We start from the raw sequence: 24,363 nt of genomic DNA, 5'->3' as shown, positions 1-24,363 counted from the left end.
CAACCATGTCAATAATAATATTAAATATGAATGGAGTGAATAATACAATCAGAAAGAGATGGGCAAACTGGACAAAACAGGAAGACTCAACTACATGCTATCTACTGGAGACATGATAAAAACTCTTTAAAAAGTAGGTTTAGAGGGAACATACTCAGCATAATAAAAGCCATATATAAAACGCCCATAGCTAACATCATACTCAGTGGTGAAAAACAGAGCTTTTCCTAGAAGGCCAGGAATAAAACAAGGATGTCCACTGCAACTACTTTTATTCAACATAATATTATTAAGACTTAGCTGCAGCAATCAGACAAGAAAAAGAAATAAAAGGCATCTATAAGGAAGAAGTAAAACTTTCACTGTTTGCAAGTGACATGATACTATATCTAGAAAACCATAAAGACTCAACCAAGAACTGATAAATGAGTCCAGTAAAGTGCAGGATACAATGTTAATATACAGAACTCTGCTGCATTTCTATACACTAATAATGAGGTAGTGGAGAAATTAAGAAAATCTCATTTACAATTGCACCAAAAATAATAAAATACCTAGGAATAAACTTAGCCAAGGAGTGAAAGACCTGTACTCTGAAAACTGTAAAACATTGATGAAAAAAATTGAAGAAGACACAAATGGAAAGATATTCTGTGCTCATGGATTGGAAGAACCAGTACTGTTTAAATGTCCATAACAATCCAGATTTAATGCAATGTCTATCAAAGTACCAACAACATTTCACACAGAATTAAGAGCAAATAATCCTAAAATTTGTTAGAAACTACAAGGTAAGACTCCAATAGCCAAAGCAGTCTTGAGAAAGAAGTAAAAAGCTGGAGGTATCACAATCCAGATTTCAAGATGTTTTACCAAGCTGTAGTAATTACAACAGCATGGTACTGGCATAAAAGTAGACACACAGATAAATGGAACAGAGTAGAGAACCCAGAAGTAAACAATGCTTACATCGTCAGTCTACAACAAAGGAGGCAAGAAAATGCAGTGGGGAAAAGAGAGTGTCTTCGACAAATGGTGTTGGGAAAACTGGACCACTTTCTTACACCATATACAGAAATAAACTAAAAATGGATTAAAGACCTAAATGTGAGGCCTAAAACCATAAAATTCATAGAAGAAATCATACACTGTAATTTCTTTGACATTGGCCATGGAAACATTTTTTTAGGTATGTTTCCTTAGGTAAGGGATAATGCAAAAATAAACTATTGGGACTACACCAAAATAAAAAGCTTTTGCACAGTGAAGGAAACCATCAACAAAATGACAAGGCAACCAGTTGAATGGGAGAAGATATTTCCTAACGTTATATCCGATAAGGAGTTAATATCCAAAATATGTAAAGAGCTTACAACTCAACACCTAAAAAGCAAATAATCCAATTTAAAAATGGGCGGAGGACCTGAATAAGCATTTCTCCAAAGAAGGCAAACAATGGCCAACAGAAACATGAAAAACGCTCATCATTAATCATCAGAGGAATGCAAATCAAAACCACAATGAGGTATCACCTTATACCTGTTGCAATAGCTAGAATCAAAAAGACAAGAAATAAGTGTTAGCCAGGATGTAGACAAAAAAGAAAACTCATGCACTGTTGATGAGAATGCAAACAGGTGTAGCCATTGTGGAAAACGGTATAGACGTTCCTCAAAAAATTAAAAATAGAATTACCAGGTGGAGATACAATAATTCCAGTATTGTGTATTTACCCAAAGAAAACAAAAACACTAATTGGAAAATATATATGCACCCCTACACTTATTGCAGCATTCTTTACAATAGCCAAGATATAGAAGCAACCCAAATGTCCATTGATAGATGAATGGATAAAGAAGATGTAGTACGTATATATATGTGTATATTCCATTGTGTGTATATATGTGTATATAAACACAGACACATGCTGGAATATTACTCAGCCACCAAAAAGAAAAAAAATGAGATCTTGCCATTTGCAACATGGATGGACCAAGAGGGTATAATGTTAAGTGAGATAAGTCATACAGAAAGACAAATACTAAATGATTTCACCCATGTGGAATTTAACAAAATGAGCAAACAAACAAAAAACAGACTCTTAAATACAAAGAACAAACTGGTGTTTGCCAGAGGGGAGGTTGGTGGTGGGGGAATGGGTGAAATAGATAAAGGGGAATAAGGGTATACTTATCATGAAGAGCACTGAATAATGTATAGAATTGATGACTCGTACACTTGCAACCAATATAACACTGTTAATTATACCTCAATAAGAGTCAATTCATCAAGAAGATATAACAATTACAAACATGTTTAAAATCAAGGTCTCAGAAGCTGGCAGAATTAAAGAGAAAAATCAGTTGTTCAACAATCATAGGTGGAGACTTCAAAGTTGCACTTTTAATAATGGTAGAACAGCTAAACAGAAAATTAACAAGGATACAGGAGATGTGAACGACACTGTAAACCAACTAAACCTAATAGACATCTATAGAATGTTCCACTCAACAATAGCAAAATACATATTCTTCTCTGTTGCACTTGAACATTCTTCTAAATATACCATAAAATGGTCCTTAAAACAAATGTCAATAAATTTAAAACAATTGAAATCATAAAAAATATGTTTTCTTACTGCAATGGAATGAAAGTATAAATCAATAATAAAAGGAAATTTATGAAATTTACAAATGTAGAAAGTAAACAACACACTTCTAAATAACCAGTGGGTCAAAGAAGAAATCACAACAAAAAATTAGAAAATACATTCAGATGAATGAAAAGAAAAACACACTATACCAATATTTATGGGATGCAGCTAAAGTAGTTCTTAGAAATTCATAATTGTTAATGCCTATATTTGGGAAAATCTCAAATCAGTAACCTAACCTTCTACTTTAAGAGGATAGAAAGAGAAAAGCAAGCAGAAAGAAACACAGAATAAAGATTAACATTAAAATGAAAAAGGGAATGTAAAAACAGTAGAGAAAATCTATAAAACCAAAAGCTGGTTCTTTGTAAAGGTCAACAAAATTGACAAATCTTTAGCTAAACTAATAAAAATAGGATATTCAAGTCACTGAAATCAGTAACAAGTACAAGACACTACTGGTGAGCACAAATGTATAAGGGAATACTATAAATAACTGCATGCCAAAAAATTATGTAACGTTGATGAAACAGACAAGTTCCAAAAAAGACACGAGTTATCAAAATTGACCCAAGAAGGAATACACATACACACACACACACACACACACACACACACACACACACACACACCTATAACAAGGAAAGAATTTGAATTAGTAATTTTAAAACTTCCCACTAAGAAAAGCCCAGGCTCAGATGTCTTTATTGGTGAATTCTACCAAATGTTCTAAGAGTTATTATCAATCTTACACTATTTCTTTGAAAAATATAAGAGCAAGAACACCTCCCAACTCATTCTATAAGGTCGATATTACCCTGACACCAAAACCAGATGAGGACATCACAAAAAAACTACAAATTAATGTTCCTTGTGAATATAAATGCAAAAATTCCTCAACAAAATGCAGACCAAATCTAGAAGCAAGTAAGAGGATTATACACCATGACCAAGTAGAATCTATCCTGGGAATGCAAGATTGATTTAACATCCAAAAGGCAATTAATGTAATTCACATATTAGTAGAATAAAGGACAAAAACTCTACATGATCATCTTAATAGACACAGGGAAAAAGTTGTCAAAATCCAACACCCTTTCATGATGAAAACACTCAACAAAGAAGAAAGAACTTCCTCAATCTAACAAAGAGCATTTACGAAAAATCCACAGCTAACATCATGCCAAATGAGGAAAAACTGAATACTTTCTCTCCATGGTCAGGGACAAGGCAAAAATATCCATTTTCATCACTTCTATTCAACACTGTGCTGGAGACTCGAACTAGGGCAGCTAGAGAAGAAGAATTATTAAGCACATCCAATTTGGAAAAAAAGTAAAACTATTTCTAATTGCAGATGACATGACCTTGTATATAGAAGAGCCTAAGAATTCACCAAAATACTATTAGAGTTAATAAACAAGTTTAGCAAGATTTCCAGATACAAGATCAATATACAAAAATCATTTGTATTGTTATACACTAGAAATGAACAATATGGAGTAAATTTAAGCAAGGAAGTACAAGATTTGTACACTAAAAGCTACAAAAAGCTGTTGAAGGAAATTAGAGATCTAAACGAATGAAGAGGTATCCCCTGTTTGTGAATTGGAGGACTTATTATTGCTAGATGGCAATATTCTCCATATTCATCTATAGATTAAACATAATCCCTATCAGAAACCCAGCTGACTTTTTCTCAGAAATTGAGAAGCCCATACTATAATTCATATGATAATGCAAACCAACCCATAATACCCATAACAATCTTGAAAAAGAAGAGCAACGTTGGAGGACTCACATTTCTTGATTTCAAAATTTACTACAAAGTGAGTATGATCTATTGTGTGGTAGTGGCCACAAGATAGATCGATGAGTGAAATAGATGGGGTGCCTGGGTGGCTTAGTCGTTAAGTGTCTGCCTTCGGTCAGGGAGTGATCCCAGGGTCCTGGGATCGAGCCCCACATCGGGCTCCCTGCTTCCCTGGGAGCCTACTTCTTCCTCTCCCACTCCCCCTCCTTGTGCTCCCTCTCTCACTGGCTGTCTCTCTGTCAAATAAATAAATAAAATCTTTTAAAAAATCATTTTAAAAAAAAAAGAAATAGAACTGAAAGTCCAGAAATAAACCCTTGTATGTATGGTCAATTAATACAAGGGTGCCAAGACAGTAAAATGGAGAAAAAACAGTCTTTTCAATAAATGCTACTGAGATAATTGGATATATACATATATAAGAATAAAGTTGGACTTCTTCCTCACACCATACACAAAAATTAACTCTAAATTGATCATAGACCCAATTGTAAAAGCTAAAACTGTAATGCTCTTAGAAGAAAACATAGGTGTAAATTTTCCCCACCTTGGGTTAGGTGATAGCATTTTAGGTAAAACAACAGAAGTGCAAGCAACAGGGGCACCCGAGTAGCTCAGATGGTTAAGCAGCTCCCCTCGGCTCAGGTCATGATCCCCAGGTCCTGGGATCAAGCCCCACGTCTGGCTCCCAGCTCAAGCAGGGAGTCTGCTTCTCCCTCTTCCTCCTGCCTCTCCCCCTGCTCATGCTCTCTGTCTCTCTGTCTCGAATAAATAAAATCTTTTAAAAAAAAATGCATGCAACAAAAGGAAAAAGTGGACAAATTGGACTTTATCAATAAAACTCTTGTGCTGCAAATGATACCATCAAGAAAGTGAAAAAATAACCCATTGAATGAAAGAAAGTATTTGCAAATCATATATCTGATAAAAAAAAAAACTCACATCCAGAACACATAAAGAAATTTTTATCTCAATAATAGATAGGTGGCTCCATTAAAAAATGGGCAAATGGTCTGAATAGACATTTCACCAAAGATGTACAAATGGCCAATAAGCACATAAATAGATGCTTGACATCATTAGTTTTTAGGGAAATACAAATCAAAACCACTTCATACCCATGAGGATGGTTATAATCAAAAGGACAGACAATAGCAAATGTTGGTGAGGATATGGAGAACTTGGAGCATTCATACATTTCTAGAGAAAATGTAAAATGGTGTGACCACTTGAGGAAAAAAGTTTGGCTGTTCCTCAAAATGTTAAGCAAAATTACCATGCAACACACCAGTTTTAGTCCTAGATATATACCCAAAGGGACTGAAAAACTTCAGACGGAAACCTGTACACAAATGTTCATAGCAGCATTATTCCTAACAGCCAAAAAGTGGAAACGAGTAAACGTCCGTTAACCAATGAATACATAAACAAAATGTGATATATCCATAGAATGGATAACAGTTAATTCTCACAAGCTAGTGCTATTACTCACTGCCCCCTCCCCCTGCCTTTTTTGTTATGGAATTTTCTCAGTAGTTCTCTTGATATTGTTTCTTGTAAACTTTAAAGTAACTTTTTAAGCTTAAGGAAAAAAATGCACTCCTAAACATGTATAGGTTACCCATAGCTCGGAGAGAAGAAACCTCTTTTTTGGGTTTTACCATCCTCCTCAAATTACCATCTTACTTCCTTTCTCCCATTCACTGACAAAATAAAAAATGAGATCTCAACCTGCTGTTTCCATTTCTTTCCAATCCATTCTTCTTAACTTCCTATAATCTGGATTACTATTTAAAATCTTCGGAGATCCAAGAGGGCCTAATTATCCAGTGCTTTGATATCCTTGATGTCTTTATTTATGTAGCATTTGACAACATCATTTACTTCTTTTTAATAGTGTCTTTATTTTTAAAAATGCACATTCACAGCTTATCCAGGTCTTTTTCTTAATGGTTTGATACTGGTTCCTCTTCCTGTGCCTACCTCTAGTTGTTCTCCAAACTCCGTGTGAGATAAAATTGCCCTCCTAAATGCCAACCATAAATTATTTGTATCAAAATATACTGGTTTCTTTAACATTTATTATACAGTTTGAATGAAAATTTAAAAGGCTACAGTGAAAGAATATTTTCAATATTTTCTCCTTTTAATCTATAATCATTGATAACAAGAGTTACTATTTTAAAGAGAGTTTAATGCCTTTATTTGAGGTATAATCAACATACAATATTAGTTGAGGTGTACAACATAATGATTCAATATTTCTGTATATTGTGAAATGATCACCACAATAACTCTAGCTAACATCTGTCACCATACGTAGTTACAAAATTTTTTCTTGTGACAGACTTCTAAGGTTTATCTTTACAACTTTCAAATATGCAATACAGTGTTATTAACTATAGTTGCCATGCTAAATATTACATCCCCATAACCATCTCCTGTCTGGATTCTCAACACCCCTTTCCTAAACAGTCTCCTAAGTGATCTTCCTGCTTTAGTTTCTCTCTCCTCTTTAATTCACCCAACTCATCCCTGCCAGTTTATCTGTTTTGAAGGAGCATTTCTGCCCTTAAAAATCTAAACTTAGGTAAATAATAAAGCATTGTTTCCTTAACCTAGCTGTCAAGGCCTTCCTTGTTTACCAACACCATCCATTAGACTTTTACATATCTATCTCCCCCTTTCTACTGATGAACCTTCTTACTCTGACCTTTAAATATGCTGGATATATACTCAACTTCACACCTTTGCTTATGATTCCCACCTGGACAATGTGTCTAACATTCATCTTGATTCAGCTCCCTCTTAAAATATTTCCTAATTCAGAATTAGTAGTTATTACTACTTTTTCTAAGTTCATGACACCAGCATTTGTTTCATTCATTTGTTGATCACTCCTGTATTGTGATTATTTCTTGTATATTGGCCTATTTTGATATTTCACTTACAGATTTATTTACCTTTTTGTATATTATTGCTTAACTCCTGGAAGAAGAATATTCCATAGACCTTAAATAGGAGTGTTTTAATGTTTCCACTATGGGTTATATATATTTTTTTAAAGTGCTTTCATATGTTTGTTTTATGTCTAATATAATCTCGTAGCTTATAGAAAGGCAAATTATAAAGAAAGTCACTTTAATAAATATGTGAAGTTTTAAAGGCAGAAACAAGGTAATAAGAAAGTTTGTTTAGTTTCTAAAGATAGATTGCAAAGTGTGACATTTAAACACAATTATTACATTTTGCTACTAATCTCACTTATTCTCTTTTAGAATTCAAACGTGATAACCTCAAGATTTTTATTTTTTAAAAGAAAAATATCTAAACATTGTTAAGCTATAAGACATTTTTATTACATCCCCCAAAACTGAGAAATTTTTTCCCAAGTTTCATCAAAGAGCAATTTTTTAAGGACTTAGCTATAAATCCTGGGAAATAGAAGTTTCTGATGGAATTCTTACCACTGAAATTATTTTAAGTACAACAAAGTTACTGGTACCCACTATTGAAAGATCCCTTAAAATCCAGCTGTCAACCAGGTGGTCAGTCTTACAATGGAAAGAATAAAGTATTGTTTCTTGTTCATATTTATTTTTGGCAAGTGATTCTATGCTTGCCTTCATTGGTTGAAGGCCAAACATAGTCCATAAATTTAAGGCATTGATACAAATCAGACACATATACTCACATAAGCCCTGAAAGGAAGCATACATAGATCCATGATTATTAACAATTATATCCATCAGTATTTACATTTTTGCTGTTTGCCTGAAGTAAAATTATTTGATACTTTATCTTAAGCAAATTGCGTACATATTGGATAAATATTTTATCATGGCTTAATTAACTAGATCTTAATTTTATCATTTTTCAACAACTGTTTTATAACCAAGGGCTTTTTTTTACTTTTTTCTTTGACCTGGACTGTTTTTAAGTTCATTCCTGGTATACATTTTACTGAATTTTGAGGTCATTATAAATTCCAGATAAGTCTAGTTTATAGCAGTCTTTTAATTTAGAGATTTATTTAATATAGTAGTGAATGATTTATTCAGTTTGAATAATTTTAATAAAAGTACAGATCATAAGTATTAGAAGCTAATTTTATATATTTGATTTTAAAAAACAAGTTATAGCATACTTATTTTTTTAGTGTATTAATGATTGAAGAATAGGTAATCTGATATAATAAAGATAAAAATAGGCATATTTTCTTATCCCTTAAAATATCTGTACCTGACTTGGTAAATGCCAGATTATTTTTCATATATGGTTATAAACTATATAATATTACAATTAATACTAAAGAATGGCACAGGAATTAAACTGGGTTCCTATCAGGGAAATTTACTGAAATGCTTTTTCTACAGCTTCAGTGGCCAAAAGACAGCACTGGAATGTGAGAAACTAATTTTGGTTTGTTTTAACGCCTCAGAATGTTACAAATTAATCAAGTGCTACTTAAAGTCTAGAACTCATTAACTTTATAAGTTTTACTTTTCCCGTGACAGAGATTAAGTTACAGCATAAAGCTCTTTAGTCTCTCACATTGATCAGGTTGCCATCCCCACTGTACAAGGGCCCTCTTATCTGCTAGTTAGTGGATTCAGTGTAGCAGTGATGTGTTCAGTGACATAAAAGTACTAGTTTACTTTTATGCAACACTTGTACGAGCCATGCATGAACCCATTCTGGCTGTTTCTTACCTCTGCAATTTGCTTAAGTACAGCAAAAAAAAAAAAAAGTGTAAACACACACACACACGTGCACACCAACAACATGCACTTACTCTCTAAAGAAAAAGCCGAAGTAGATAGTAATGAGCTTCTTATTTTAACAAAACTAAAAAGTAAGCTGAACAGCCATGTATTTAAGAGCCACAAGGGTAAGTAAGACTTACATATTGAATAAAGTTACCAGAACCCTAGCTAAACCCAAGTGCCAGCCAATCACTGAAAGACATTTCGCAGCGGTATAGATAATGCCACGTTCTTAGGAGAACAAGCAAAGTTGGTTAGTGATAAGATGGTGTGAACAAACCATTATGTAAGAGTATATATCCCCAGTAAACTTAAATCAGTGCAAATATATAAGCAAAATGTAATAGCTTTACATACATTCTTAATTTTTTACTTTATGTGGAGTAGTGAGTTTATGGCATTTGTAGAACAGATTGAGATTTGTAGTGACAAGGGAAACAAAAACTGTTGAGGGAACAGCAGGGCCCATTTGATGTGATTATGAAAGATGTTTCTTTATTCTGTTTTTTCTTTCGCAATCTAAAAACAGTAGCAGGGGGTTGCAAGCAGAGTTCATCATAGGTTGTCAATCACTGTCATTTAACATTTGTGGGGGAAGATGTCTTTATACAAAGACAGCTGGGCAAATCAGAGACATAGATTTGCAGTTAGTAGCCTGTCCAGCCTCCACTAAATAAACAAGGACAGGGCAGACAGACCGGCCACTCACATAAAAATATAATGGACTCCACTGACCTCGCTGCCCTCCATTCAGCTTCAATCCCAGTTGCATAAAAGCTTCACTGCCCACTTTCAATTTCCTTTAATTACCTACATGATGTAGATAAGAAAATGAACCTCACTTGTAGTCAGTGATCACACACAGGAAATTAACTAGACAAGTTGTTTAAAATTAGAGGAGTAATTTGGAGGTAAATAGAGTGTCCTACTGAGGAAAAAGTGGCTAGAAAAGGGATTTTGTTTGCTTGTTTGTTTTTAAGCAGGGATTTTGATTTTTTTACTAGCTCTCTCTGCTGATCCTGGGATTGCTGCTTTTCTAATCAATCTAAACTAAGTAAGAAATCTCCTTTGTAAGTATTCTGAAACATCTAGAATAAAATACTTGACGGAGCTGAGAGCTAAGTAAAGTGGTGAGCCAAACATGCCACATTCTAAAGAGCTTAGAAAAATTGTGAACTGGAATTCCAGGAATAAATGATCATGGTTTTCACAAGCGGGTCTGGCAGAGAAACTGAGGATTAAATAGCAGTTGTCTTCAGTCAGTCTTCATTTCAGATTGCTTCTCAAGTCCATAATCAAAACACACACGCACACACACACACAATTAAATACCAAGAATATTGTTTATTTATTTTAATAAATCTAAAATCCATATTTTCCATTTTATTCTTGAGATTCACAGCACTCAAGTTTTAATTCGAAAATACTGTAGGATTTCAGAGTAATGTAACTGTAGTACTTCTTTGGAAAAGTTGCACCAGGTGTGTAAAATAAATCATTCATTCCTTTCCCTGTCTTTCCACAATAGTTTGAGTTAGCTCAGTGAGGTATACTGAAAAGAGCATATTTCCTTATCACACACTGATGTGCTTTTGTGAACATTTAATTAATATGGATTTAAAAGAAACCTAATTGGAGACTGGAGATTAAAGTCTGCAATATCAAATCTATGGTTCAAGAGGATACAATTCCTGAATATTTTATCTTTAATTTGACTGTCTCTTGTATTATGAGAACATTGTCTTTCAGAGAACCAGTGTTTTCTGTAACACAATTACATAAAAATTGTTTGATTACTTGGATGAAATGAAGGTGCCATTACTAGTAAAGCATCAGTAAAAAAAGTAATCTTGTTTCCTTGAATCGTATTTCAGAATCATGATATCTTTGAAAGTGAGTTAATTAAATGTTATTTTAGTTAGTGAAGTATATTTACATAATTGTAAACAAAGATTTACAACAGAAAACTGTAGAACAAAACTCAAATAATTGAATCTTAAACTTCAGCTAACATCCTATATGATATCAGATGTGGAGATCATTATTATCATAATTCCTAACATTTATACCAAGTCTTACAGTTTTTGAGTGTTTCATAAACACATTACACTGAATCTTCACACCAAATCCCATTTAAGGTAAGGGATTTGGGATTTAGGGAGTTTTAGTTACTTTCAGAGGGTCACATATAGCGTAAATGGCAGAGCTGAAAATCCACCTGTTGTATCAGTTCCCAGATCCAGTGTCTTCTCTACCACCTCACGCCATCCCACACCACCGTCATGATCTACAACATTTCTAAGGGGATTGGTTACTTACACATTCTATGGGTTCCCCTTTAATTCAAAGGCTGGAAGTAGAATAGGGAGGGGTATCCTCAAAGGAAGTAATTATTTTTGATGAGACCTCAGTTAATTATGGAAAATTTTTAACTACAGAAACTATTATTGGTTTGATATTTTATGCATATTTATAAATCAAATATCACCTCCAAAAATCTCAAAAACATTGCATGTGTCAAATTTAATAATAAAACATACATTACTTATCAAAGCACATATAAGTATTCTAGATTATGTTTTCCTCTAATAAGAGTCAAGTGTCCCTTTTTGCAATTCAAATTTGAACCTTAACTTATCACTCCTACCTTCTTTATCTAAAGAACATATTTTTTTACTTTCTTTCAGTCCAGTCTTAAACTCCTCAATGATACCTTACCTGACCTTCTGTCATTTGAACCTCCCCTTCCTTACACTTGTCAATTGTCATTTTACATTATCTGTGGTCAGTTTTGATTAAGGTCTGGCTCCCTCCCTGGACTGTAAAACTTTGTGAAAGTAGGTGGTCATGCCTCTGGTTTTATTCACCGTTGTATACCCAATTATAATGTATGCTGAATAAAAGTTAGGTAAACAAATGACTCAGCATACTAAGACCATGCCCATTGTGGTAATATATTTTTTACTTTAGTAAAAATTAAAATGCATAGTTTTTTGCAAAGAAATTAAAGAATTGTGAGTTTAGAAAGATTGCTTCATGCATTGAGAAAATGTGCGGCCCCTTGGGGGCTCAGTCGGTTAAGTGTCTGCCTGAGCCTTTGGCTCAGGTCATGATCTCAGGGTCCTGGGATCAAGCCCCATATCGGGTGCCTTGCTCAGTGGGGAGTCTGCTTCTCCCTCTCCCTCTGCTGTTTCCCCCACTTGTCTCTCTGGCTCTCTCTCTCTCTCTGTGTCAAATAAATAAAATCTTAAAAAAAAAAAAGTAAAGGCATCCCTGAATTAAATTTTTTAGTAAGGTCACTGCAGTAAAGATCTGATGGTCCCCTTATTAGACTTAGAAGGATCTCGCTTCTGCACAACATTTTTTCCAACCTAAAATGTACTCAGCTGTTAGCAGACTCATGTGATACTGATACTGCTGGCAGTGAGCAAATTCACAATCCTACTGAAGCAGGGGATTAAAGCAATAAATCGGGTAATTCAAGCAGGATTGGCATGGTTTGGAGAATGGTGGAATCACATCTTACATGGAGTTTAGGTTCTAAAGTAAACAAATATGACAAAAAGCACTGATGATCTAATTTATCTGAAAATGACCCCGAAAGTACAATAGTATGACTGTAAGTAGTCAGTCCTGTTCAGATCTTCTCAGCAAGTTCAATGCCACTAATTTTTCCTTTAGCATTGGGGCAGATCATTGTTTCTTTAGTTTAGCACCAAATGAAGGAGTTGGCTTACATTAGAAGTCATGCTTTATGAAGATGTGTATCATTGCATCTTTGGATGCTAGAATCATGGAATACAGAAAGATGTTCACACTGACAGAGGTATTTGGGAACTAAGACTGGGAAATGCCCAGTTTATATTGTTAATCAGTCAATCTCCCTCTGTCTCTCTCTCCCTCCCTTCCTCCCTGTGTGTGTGTGGGGGGGGGGATGGGGGGGGTAAAGCATATAATCAGATTTGAATATCAAGATTGTACTGAGGGGAGTAGATTCCTTAGATAATACTATTAGTGCTTTTAGCCAAATTCTTACTTTCTGTATAATTTTTCTTTAATTGACCTTTCCATATAATTTGTAAGCCTAATCCTGTTTCCTACATATCCAAAACCTAGAGAGCCAATTCAGTTTGCAGTTTAAAATGACTATTTGATTTTCTTCTGCTAACAGATCAGAAGTTGTATTTAATGAACAGCAGAAAGAAATCTAAATATGAATAAAATGTTAGACCATGAAACGGGTTTAAAGCTGATTTCTTCTCCACCTCACCCAACTATCTGGATTATTGCCTTCTCTTTAAGTGTATTTTGCATGCTTGACAGAAAGCTCCAACTCACTGAGTGTTCCCAGTTTCTCTGCTATTAATAGCAACATCATTCTCTTCATCCCTGAGGCTTAAACCTCAGACCCCTCCTTATCTGTTTTTATAGGTATGCTCATATTATTTTCTGTGCATGGAATGCAAGGAATCTCTCTCCCTCTGTCCTCTTCTACAAATTGTTCTAAGCCTAGAACAAACACCGTCTCTTTGGGAAGCTTTCCAACACACCCAATTCACTCCAATGCTCTTCCCTAAATAACAGTATTTTATTCTACACTTAAAATAATTATTTATATAAATTTTCCCCAATATCATTTTAATTTCCTTGATGGAAAAGATCCCATTTTAGATTTCTGAACCATCTTCTTTCTTATCTGCTGTTCATGTTTTTCTTAGCTATTTGGCAAGCCTGCAATAGGTGGATAGTCACTGATAGGGATTTGGATGGAGCCCAGATATTATGTTGAGATGGATCAACCATCACGTGATGATGCTTCAGTCCTGAAATTCACCTGAAATCAAAAATAATATAACTGTCATGTATAACTGGTCCTCCTTTAGCAGATGACTTCAGAGAGAACAGACAGAAAAGAGCTGAAATGACATATGAAAGGAAAACCAACATGACACATAAGAGCAAAAAATGATTAATTGCTAATATGTCAGCATACACATCTTACACAAAGCAGTCCAAATGTGAAGATAGCATTTAAAATAGTGTAGAGTAGCTGTGATACTTTTGACTAATGCGAAGCAAAATAAGATGAAATATAATTTTAAAATATTTATCTAGTACAAACAATATTTCAGATATTCATTTAAAATATTTTTCAGCATACTATATTAAATCAATTGAAGTTATTTTTAGACTTTTTTTTAGTCTCTTGGACTCATGATTTTCCTTCCCACTATAGTGCTTTTGTATTTAATGTTCCTAGAACACTTCACTTTTCTCTTCATCTAGTTAATAATCTGCTGATCTCTGTATCTTATCTTCCTTTTTCTTCAGGAAGCCTTTATGACCTTCCTAACTTAGTCAAATTTCTTGGCTAAACTCTCATCACCTATTACATTTGCACTTATTTATGTGATTGTTGAATAATGTATGTCTTTCTCATAAGGCAGTCAACAAATATTTATTTAAATGAACTTACTCCATTCGGTTTTTGAAATAAGAATTTGCCTATTAATACTGTCTGAATTTTTATCATAACTATCTTTTTAGTAGTCTAGTAGTATATTCTTAGCATAGAGTAAAGGCATAGGTTTCTGAAATTGTAAGTCAAGCAAGGAAAGATGAAAACATACATGGATAGTGGAATACTCTAATTGTTTCATATTATTGAGTTCCAAGTAATACAGTCTTCAGGGGTTCCATCACAGAGTTTTATTTCCTAGGCAGGAATTCCATGCCTATCAAATGCAAATCAGAAGTTATCTCGTACCCCTCTGTGAGCTTTAATTCCCTCCCCTCCCCATGCTGACCCCTTCCCTAGACAACCACCAATCTGCTTTCTGTCTCTGTAGGTTAGTTTGCAAATCCTAGAGTATGTACTCTGGTTTTTGGTCTGACTTCTCTCATCATAATTATTCTGAGATTCATCCATATTATGGTGAGTATCAATAGTTCTTTTTCTTGCTGAGTAAAATTCCATTGTATGGATATAATTTATCCCTTCATCTGTTGATGGACATTTAGGTTTTTTCCTTTTTTTTTAATTTTTGCTGTATAAATAAAGCTATTATCAATTACTGTGTACGATCTTTGTGTGGATATATGTTCTCTTTTCTCTTAGGTAAATCACTAGAAATGGAATAGCTGAGTCACATGGTAGTTATATGTTTAAATTTTAAGAAAATGTGAAACTGCTTTCCTAAGCAATTGTAACATTTTAAATTCCTGCCAACTCTGTAGGAAAAGTTCCAATTTTTCTCCATTTTTGACAGTGCTTGGTATGTTAGTCACTTAAATTTTGGCCATTCTAATTTTTATTTTCCTAATAACTAATGATATTGCATATCTTTACATAAAGTATCTGTTGAAATCTTTGCCTGTTTTTCTCTGGGATGTTTGTATTCCCACTTTGAGTTTTGAGAGTTTATACATTCTGTATATAAGTCCTGTATTAGATATACGCTTTGCAGATGATTTCAGTCTGTGGCCTATATTTTAATTCTCTTAATGCCTTTTTAAGAACAGATATTTTTATTTTGATGCTCAATTAATCAATTTTTTTTATAGATCATGCTTTAAGTTATCCTTTTGAAGAACTCTAGGTAGCAGAAATGTCCTCCTGTTTTTCTTCTGGAAGTTTTATAGTTTTAGATTTTATATTTAGGTCTATCATACATTTTGAGTGAATTTTTTATATACAGGATGAAGTAGAGATTGAATTGTTAAGTTGGCTTTATCTTGGGTTTTTTTTTTTTTTTGCATGTAGATTCCCAATTATTCTACTACCATTTCTTGAAAAGACTATTCTTTCTCCACTGCTTTGCCTTTCACACTTTGTAAAAAATTGGTTATCCATATAGGTATGTATGTATTTCTGGGCTCTATTCCAATAGAACACTTTTTTTGAGTAGATAAGCTTTATAATTAAAGTCTTAAAATCAGGTATTGTTAACTCTTCAACTTTGTTACTTTTCAGAGTTATTTCAGTTATTCTTTGTCTCTTGCATTTCCGTATGTGTTTTAGAATCAATTTGTCAATTTCTGCTGAAAGGGGAAAAAAGTCTGCTGTGGTTTTGACTGAGATTATATTAAACCTATAGGTCAATTTTAGGAGAATTAAAGTATACCTCTCTCCATCTAGCTAGGTCCTCTAATTTTTCTTAGCAGTGTTTTATAGTTTTCAGTAGACAGGTGATTTCATGGGTTTTGTTTTTTTTTTTCAGATTTACCTCTAAGTACTTCATATATATTATGCTATATATTTTTTCATTTCTGATTGTTGGTTGCTGATATACAGAAATATAATTATACAATTAATTTTTGTACATTAATCTTATATCATGCAACCTTGCTAAACTCACTTATTGTAGTTTATTTTGTAGATTCCATTGGGTTTTCTACCTTGATGATCATGTCATCTACAAATGAAGACAGTTTTACTTCTTTCTTTTCAATCTGGGTTTCTTTTATTTCTTGTCTGATTGCACTGACTGAAACTTTTGGAGCAGTGTTGAATAGAAATTCAAAGAGAAGACATCCCTGTCTTATTCCTGATCTTAAGGGGAAAGCATTCAGTTACTGTTAAATATGATACTAGTTGTAGGTTTCTCAGAGATGAAGGTACCCTTCTTTATTAATTTGCTGAGAGCTTTCATTAGGGATGGCTGTTAGATTTTGTCAGATGTTTTCTTCTGCATCTATTGAGGTGATAGTGTTGTTTTTCTTTTTAAGTTTATTAATAAAGTGAATTTATTAATTGATTTTCAAATATTAAAACAATCCTCCATTCAGTCACTCACTGCACTCAAATAGTTGGGTGCTCTGTTGTTAGGCACATACACACTAAAAATTGTATCTTCTGGGTGAATTGACCCTTTTATCATTATGTAAACCCCTTCTTTTTCCCTGATAACTTTCCTTGCTTGAAGTCTGCACCATCTGAAATTAATATACTCACTCTTGCTTTTCTTTTGATTAGTGTTAGCATGGTATGTTTTTATACATCCACTTACTTTTAATCTATATCTTTATACTTAAAGTGGTTTTCTTGTAGACAACATATATTTGGGTTTTGTTTTTTTATCCACCCTGACAGTCTCTTTTAATCATCTAGACCATTGATACTCAAAGTGGTTACTGTTATAGTTGGATTCATATCTACCATGTTTGTTACTGTTTTCTTTTGTTGCCCTTGTTCTTTGTTTCCATTTTTGTCTTCCACTCTTTTCTGCCCTTTGTGGTTTTAATTGAGCATTTATATGATTTCACTTTCTCCTTCTTAGCATATCAGTTATACTTTTTCTTTTTTTAGTGATTGCCCCAGTTTACAATATATATTTACTACTACCCCAGTTCCATTTTCAGTTAAAGTCATACTGCTTCACAGGTAGTATGAATGCTTTACAATAATAATAATACTAATTCCTCCCTCCCATTTCTTTTATCATTGTTGTCATTCATTTCACTATATATATATATATATATATATATATACACACACACACACACAGATAAGTATATATATATGTAAGATAATTACATAATCAAATACATTGTTGCTACTATTATCTTGCACAAAGTGTTAATCAGGTCAATTAACAGTAAGAATAATAAAAGCTTTATGTTATCTTCATTTATTCCTTCCTTCATGCTCTCCTTTATTTAGATACAAGCTTCTGATTGGGGGCCTGGGTGGCTCAGTCGTTAAGTGTCTGCCTTCAGCTCAGGGCGTGATCCTGGAGTTCTGGGATCGAGCCCCACGTCAGGCTCTTCCTCTGGGAGCCTGCTTCTTCCCCTCCCACTCCCCCTGCTTGTGTTCCCTCTCTCGCTGGCTGTCTCTCTCTCTCTCAAATAAATAAATAAAATCTTAAAAAAAAAAAAAGTTTCTGATGTATATTTTTTTCCTTCTCTCTAAAGAACTTTGTAATGTATCATGTAAGACATGTCTACTGGCAACAAATTGACTCAGTTTTTATTTGAGAAAGTCTTTTATTTGAAAAAGTCTTCTAGGTTGGTGATTTTTTTCTCTCAGTACTTTAAATATTTCATTCCCTCTCTTCCTACTTGCATGATTTTTGAGAAGTCAGATATAGTTCTTATATTTGTTCCTCTATACGGAAGGTGTGTTTTTCCTCTGACTTCTTTCAGACTTTTTATTTGGTTTGAAGATGATATGCCTCGGTGTAGATTTTTTGAATTTATTATGCATGGTGTTCTCTGAGCTTCCTTGATCTGTGATTTGGTGTCTGACATCAATTGGGGAAATTCTTAGTCATTATTGTTTCAAATATTTGTTCTGTTTCTTTCTCTCTTTCTTCCTGTTTTGGTATTCCCATTATGTATATGTTATACCTTTTGTAGTTCATAGTCCTTGCTTATTCTATTCTGGTTTTCTCAGTCTTTGTTCTCTTTGCTTTTTAGTTCTTGAAGATTCCATTGGTATGTCATCTAGCTCAGAAGTTCTTTTCTTAGCTGTGTCCTGTCTACTAATAAGTCCATCAGAGGTCTACTTCATGTCTGTTACAGTGTTTTTTGTCTTTAGCATTTCTTTTTGTTTTTTTCTAGCATTTTTATCTCATTTTACTTTGCCCATCTGTTCCTTTTTTTTTTTTTAAGATTTTATTGATTTATTAGGGAAAGAGAGAGAGCACAAATGGAGGGAGAGGCACAGGGACAAGCAGACTCCCCACTAAGCATGGAGCCTGACTTCAGGCTTGGTCCCAGGACCCTGAGATCATGACCTGAGCTGAAGTCAGATGCTTAACCAACTGAGCCACCCAGGCACCCTGCCCATCAGTTCTTAATGTTGTCTGCTTTATCCACTAGAGCCCTTAGCATATATTAGTTGATAAGCAACTAATTATAGTTATTTTAAATTCCCCATCTGGTAAATTCCAGTATCTCTGCCATTCTGTTGTTGGCTCTGTCTTTTCAAATTGGGTAGTTTTTTGTTTTTGTTTTTTTTCATTTTGTGGCAGGGCTTTTTGTTTGTTTGTTTGTTTGCCTTTGCTATATCTTGTAATATTTTCTTGATACCCAGACATAATGTACTTTGTAAAAAAATTTTTAAAAAAACCAGAAAACAAAAAACTGCTATAAATAGGCCTTTAGTAATGTGCTAGTGAAGTGGAGGAAATATGCTATAGTTCTATGATTAGGTCTCAGTCTTTTAGTGAGCCCAGCCTTGGGACCGTGAATTCACAAGTGTTTCTCAGGTTTTTTATCCCCTCTTAAATGGGACAGGATGACTACAGTGGCTGAAGTTGGGTATTTCCCTTACCCCAGGTCAGTTAAGCTCTAAATAGTACCTTAGCAGGTTAGGCTGTAGTTAACTAGTTTCTCCTGAGAGCAGGCCTTGTTAAAAACAGAATTCTCTGGTATTTTTCAACTGGAAACCCCCTGTTGGAACCCCCTGCTGAAAGCTCCAGAGAATTTTTCTCTATTATTTCCCATAGGAATCTGACCAAGCTCCTGAAGGTAAATTTCACAATATTTTGGGGGTCCCCCTAAGACTGGGTCCTGGAGTTTTTAACTCTGAGTTGTCCACACTGATCCTCCAGCAATTCAGCAATTACAGCTCAGGCTTTCTTACATCAGCACTGGTTTCCTTGGTGGTTTCTGCTTATGAGTATCTGCTTCTGTTAGCTATGACTCCCTATATTTGCCTGTGTCTCCAATCTTGGCGGTGGCAGTTTGCCCCACATCCTGTCCTCTTTTATGGATCCAAGAAGAGTTGTTGATCTTTCCATTTGTTTAGCTTTTTACTTGTTGTTAGGATAGAATGGTGACTTCTAAGCTTCTTATGTGTGGAACTAGAAACTCTCAATTTCAAATCATTTTATTTTAAACTAATTTATTACAACAAATTTTAAGTTAATGATTCTTCTCTTCATCTTTTTCTTACCTCACCAGTCTTATCCTCAACCCCCCTCCCCCAGTCCTGCCATATTCCTTCCACTCATTGTATAGATCTTAAACTTAAATGTCATTGTTTCCAAGAAACTTACCCCCTATAAAATAAGTAGGTCCCCAAACTGAATGTCCCTTCAGCATTCTGTACTTACCATATAATAACATTCATTGTACTTTGTAGAACTTGTCTGTCCCTAAGGAACTCTCAGTTTCTGGTTCACTGCTGTGGCAAGTGTCAAGCATAGTGTGTGATGCCCAGCAGATCCTCTGTTATTTTTGTTGATTGTATAAATAAGAAGAGCATTCATGCATTTCAAATATATTGTACATTACTAACTTGTGCTTCCATATTAATAATAGTATTGAAAAAAGCAAAGTTCTAAGGGGCATAATTGATTACCTTATGATTTTTCTAAACTATGTTTTAAATGTCAGTAGTTAAGCTAAGAAGTGTGTTAATTATTATACTTTTGATCCAGTTTTCTATATGTGTGTGTGTGTGTATATATATATATATATCTGTGTGTGTGTATGTTTTTTTTCCCAGGATGCAGAAGAATACACAGATTTGCCAGTAAGACATAATGAAGATCATATGAATAGTGAACTGGCAAAATGTCTTCCCTTTGAATCAAATCCTCATTCATTTGATAGCCCTCACACCAAAGCACATCTCCTACTACAAGCACATCTCAGCAGAACTATGCTGCCCTGCCCAGATTATGACACTGATACCAAAACAGTCTTGGACCAAGCACTCAGAGTATGTCAGGTATGAAAGTCTAATACCTATATTTTCTCCCATCATTCCTGCTTTTTCCCCCCATATTTTAGGATAAAAATATACTTGCATTTAATAAAATATTTTATCATAGCATTGTTGAGAAAAATCTGATGAATCAAATCAGGAATTTTCAAAGGAAAGGGCAAATATAGATGCAATAAGATGACAGTTTCAGTTATCCATTGGATGAAAATTGCAAGTAAAAGTAAATGCAGGTACTTTTCTAGGTACTGGGCATATATCAGTGAACAAGCAAAAGACTGCCTGCTGTTATGGGCTTTCACTTGAAATGGAAAAGACAAAGATATAAGTCAAGAGGTGATAACTGCTTTTTAATAAACAAAAAAAGTAATGAAGTATAATAAAGGAAATATAGAGAAAGATGGAAAGTGTTGTTTTGCACTACTTTAAATGTGTTCAGGGACTATCTTGCTTGTAAGGTAACATTAAAGAAAGAATTGAAAGAAGAGAGTGAGCCATAAGATTATCCAAGGGAGTATACTCCAAAAACTATGAAAAGCTAGTGCCAAGTCTCTCATGTAGGTACTTAGTTGGTATAGTCAAGGAAAAGTAAAGGAAACCATTGTAAAGAAGGTGGAAAGAGACACTAGAAATGAAGTCAAAAAAGCAGTGGATATGGAGTTTATTTTCTCAGAGAAAATGGGGTCAGGTCAAGGTAGGGAGTTTGTAAACCATTAAGGATTTTGGATTTTACTCTGAGAGGGAAACTGCTAGAACAGTGGTTCACTAGTGGTTATGTTGATTATATCTATGAATATTTACCATGTTAATTAAGACTGAAATTTTTTCAAATATTTATGTTATTTAAAAATAATGATAACAAACCCATTAATATTAATAGAAATAACATGATTTTTCAGGAAAAGTATTTTCCAAGACAATAAAGAAAATTAGTAAAAAGTGTGAAATTATTTTACATTTTAGCAAATATCTTTAATGTCTAGCTTAATAGAAGTCAGCTAGATTCATATATCTCCTTTTACAGTCAATCTGTTACAATATGATGTTTTATAAAAAAAAGTATGAAGTATATGAAGAAAAGCCACCCTCAGAGATACATAGTTTGGAAAGGGAAAAGTATTTTTAAAGCCTTCTCAGGTAATTGTGGATATTCTTTTTTGACACTTCCTGAAAACTTGACATGCGGTATTTCTTGAAGGTTAGTTGCAATGTGGAATCTGAAACCCTATCAATGAACTTTTCATATCTTGAATGCTTGAGGGCTAGGCATGAAATGATGGTGGCTGGACTAGTTTGGTATATGTGAGATTGATGAGAATTGGTTGCTTTCCTGTATTTTTTCTTTCAGAATTAACAGATTCTGCTGATGAATTGGAAAAGGGTTTTTAGGGAAAGTGAGGAGCCAAAGAGTATTCCAGGGCTTTTCTTCTGAGCAAATGGAAAGATGGAGCTGCCATTTACTGAGAGATGATTGGGAGAGTAGCAGTGTTGGGGAAGCACTCCTAAGGGATTGATATTATGAGGGATTTGATTTTCTACATTTTACCTTTTTTGGACATTTCTGTAATAAAAAACAATTTTAAAAATTTCCAAAAACTTAGGGTGTTTTTAAGATAAACAGGTCTGTGTACATGGAGTACATTGTGGCATCATTTACAAAGTTAAAAATTTGTAAATAACCTAAGTATCTTTTCAGCTATAGAATGCTACAAAAAATTACAATTTCATTAATGAATTTACATCTATGTAAAATATCTGTATCTATAACCAGATGTGCAAAATATACTTAGAAGATGCAGAATAGTATCCACCAAAAGGTGAACAGTAGCCATCGCTGTAGCAGGATTAAGGGAGATTCTCATTTTCTTCTTTGTGCTTTTCTGAAATGTTTAAATGTTTTAAAATTAGCTTCTAACATTTTTATTATCATAAAAAAACTTATATTATTTAAAAGAATAGGAATATTTCATAAAATAGAGTAAGTGCAAACTTTCAGGAATTAGGGAGGTAAGACTATAATAAACGCACACTTTTTTTGACATCCTTTTGTAACCAGCACATGGTTTACCTCTCTAGGAAGACATGTACACACATACCCCACATCTTCTTTATCCATTCAATTATGAGTAGACACTTCGGCTGCTTCCATATCTTGGCTATTATAAATAATATTGCTAAACATAAGGGTACATGTATCCTTTGACTTTGGGTAAATACTCATTAGTGTGATTGCTGGATCATAGGGTAGTTCTATTTTTAACATTTTGAGGAACCTCCATACTGTTTTCCACAGTGGCTCCACCGGTTTGTATTCCTACATCAACAGTGCAAGAGGGTTATTACTTTTTCTCCACTTCCTCACCAACACCTGTTGTTTCTTGTGTTGTTGATTTTAGCCATTCTAACAGGTTTAAGGTGATACTGCATTGTAGTTTTGATTTGAATTTCCCTGATGATAGTGATGATGAGCATCTTTTCTTGTGTTCGTTGGCCATCTCTGTGTTTTCTTTGAAAAAATGTCTGTTCATGTCTTCTGCCCATTTTTAATTGGATTACTTGTTTTGGGGGTATTGATTTATATAAGTTCTTTATATATTTTGGATACTAATCCTTTATCAGATATGTCACTTGCAAATATCTTCTGCCATTCTGTAGATTGCCTTTTTGATTTATTATTGTTTCCTTCACTATACAGAAGCTTTTTATTTTGGTGTAGTCCCAATAGTTTATTTTTGCTTTTGTTTTCCTTGTCTCAGGGAACCTATCTAGAAAAAAGATGCTATGGTCGATGTCAGAGAAGTTACTGCCTGTGCTCACCTCTAGGATTTTTATGGTTCCAGGTTTTACATTTAGGTCTTTAATCCATTTTACATTTATTTGTGTATATGGTATAAGAAAGTGGGCAAGTTTCATTCCTTTGCTTATTGCTTTCCATGTTTCCCAACACCATTTGTTGAAGTTACTGTCTTTTGCCCGTTGGAAGTTCTTTCCTGCTTTGTTGAAGAAGCCCACATTGCATTTAGTAGTCATGTCTCCTTAGTCTCCTTGACTTTCATGATCTTGGCACTTTTGAAGAGTACTGACCGGTTATTTTATAGAACTGTCCCTCAATTTGGGTTTGCCTAATGTTTCCTCATAATTAGATTGAATATATATATTCACTGTAGTTACACTACTCCACTGTAGTTACTCCTTTGCCTTTTGTAATTAATAGGTATTCTGTGGGGAGATGCTTTGAGATTTGAGATTTTGCAAATATCCTGTTTCTTATCATACTTTCCCATGTTATTTTCAGCATCCAGGTGAATTTTGTCTGAAGAAATTATTACTATTCTGATTTTCTGTTTCCATTTTTCCTAGAATTCTACTGGAAGGAAGAACTTGTTCTTCTCTATTTATTTAGTTTATTCACTTATTTATTTATATAGGTATAGACTCATGAGTGTTTGTTTTATTC

General features: G+C 33.9%; 1 protein-coding gene across 3 annotated transcripts in view; it reads left to right on the top strand.

The window, feature by feature from the left end:
- Positions 1 to 24,363, top strand: part of ASCC3 (activating signal cointegrator 1 complex subunit 3) — a 320,199-nt gene that overhangs the window by 272,125 nt on the left and 23,711 nt on the right. For all 3 annotated transcript variants that reach the window (XM_011228387.3, XM_002921969.4, XM_034670897.1), the window contains exon 37: positions 20,688 to 20,912. In XM_011228387.3, the coding sequence (XP_011226689.1) occupies positions 20,688 to 20,912 (225 nt within the window). The remainder of the gene's footprint in view (positions 1 to 20,687; positions 20,913 to 24,363) is intronic.

Source organism: Ailuropoda melanoleuca, chromosome 10 (assembly GCF_002007445.2).
Source record: "Ailuropoda melanoleuca isolate Jingjing chromosome 10, ASM200744v2, whole genome shotgun sequence".
In the NCBI taxonomy this organism is placed as follows: Eukaryota; Metazoa; Chordata; class Mammalia; order Carnivora; family Ursidae; genus Ailuropoda; species Ailuropoda melanoleuca.
This window is presented reverse-complemented; position numbering and strand designations above follow the sequence as displayed.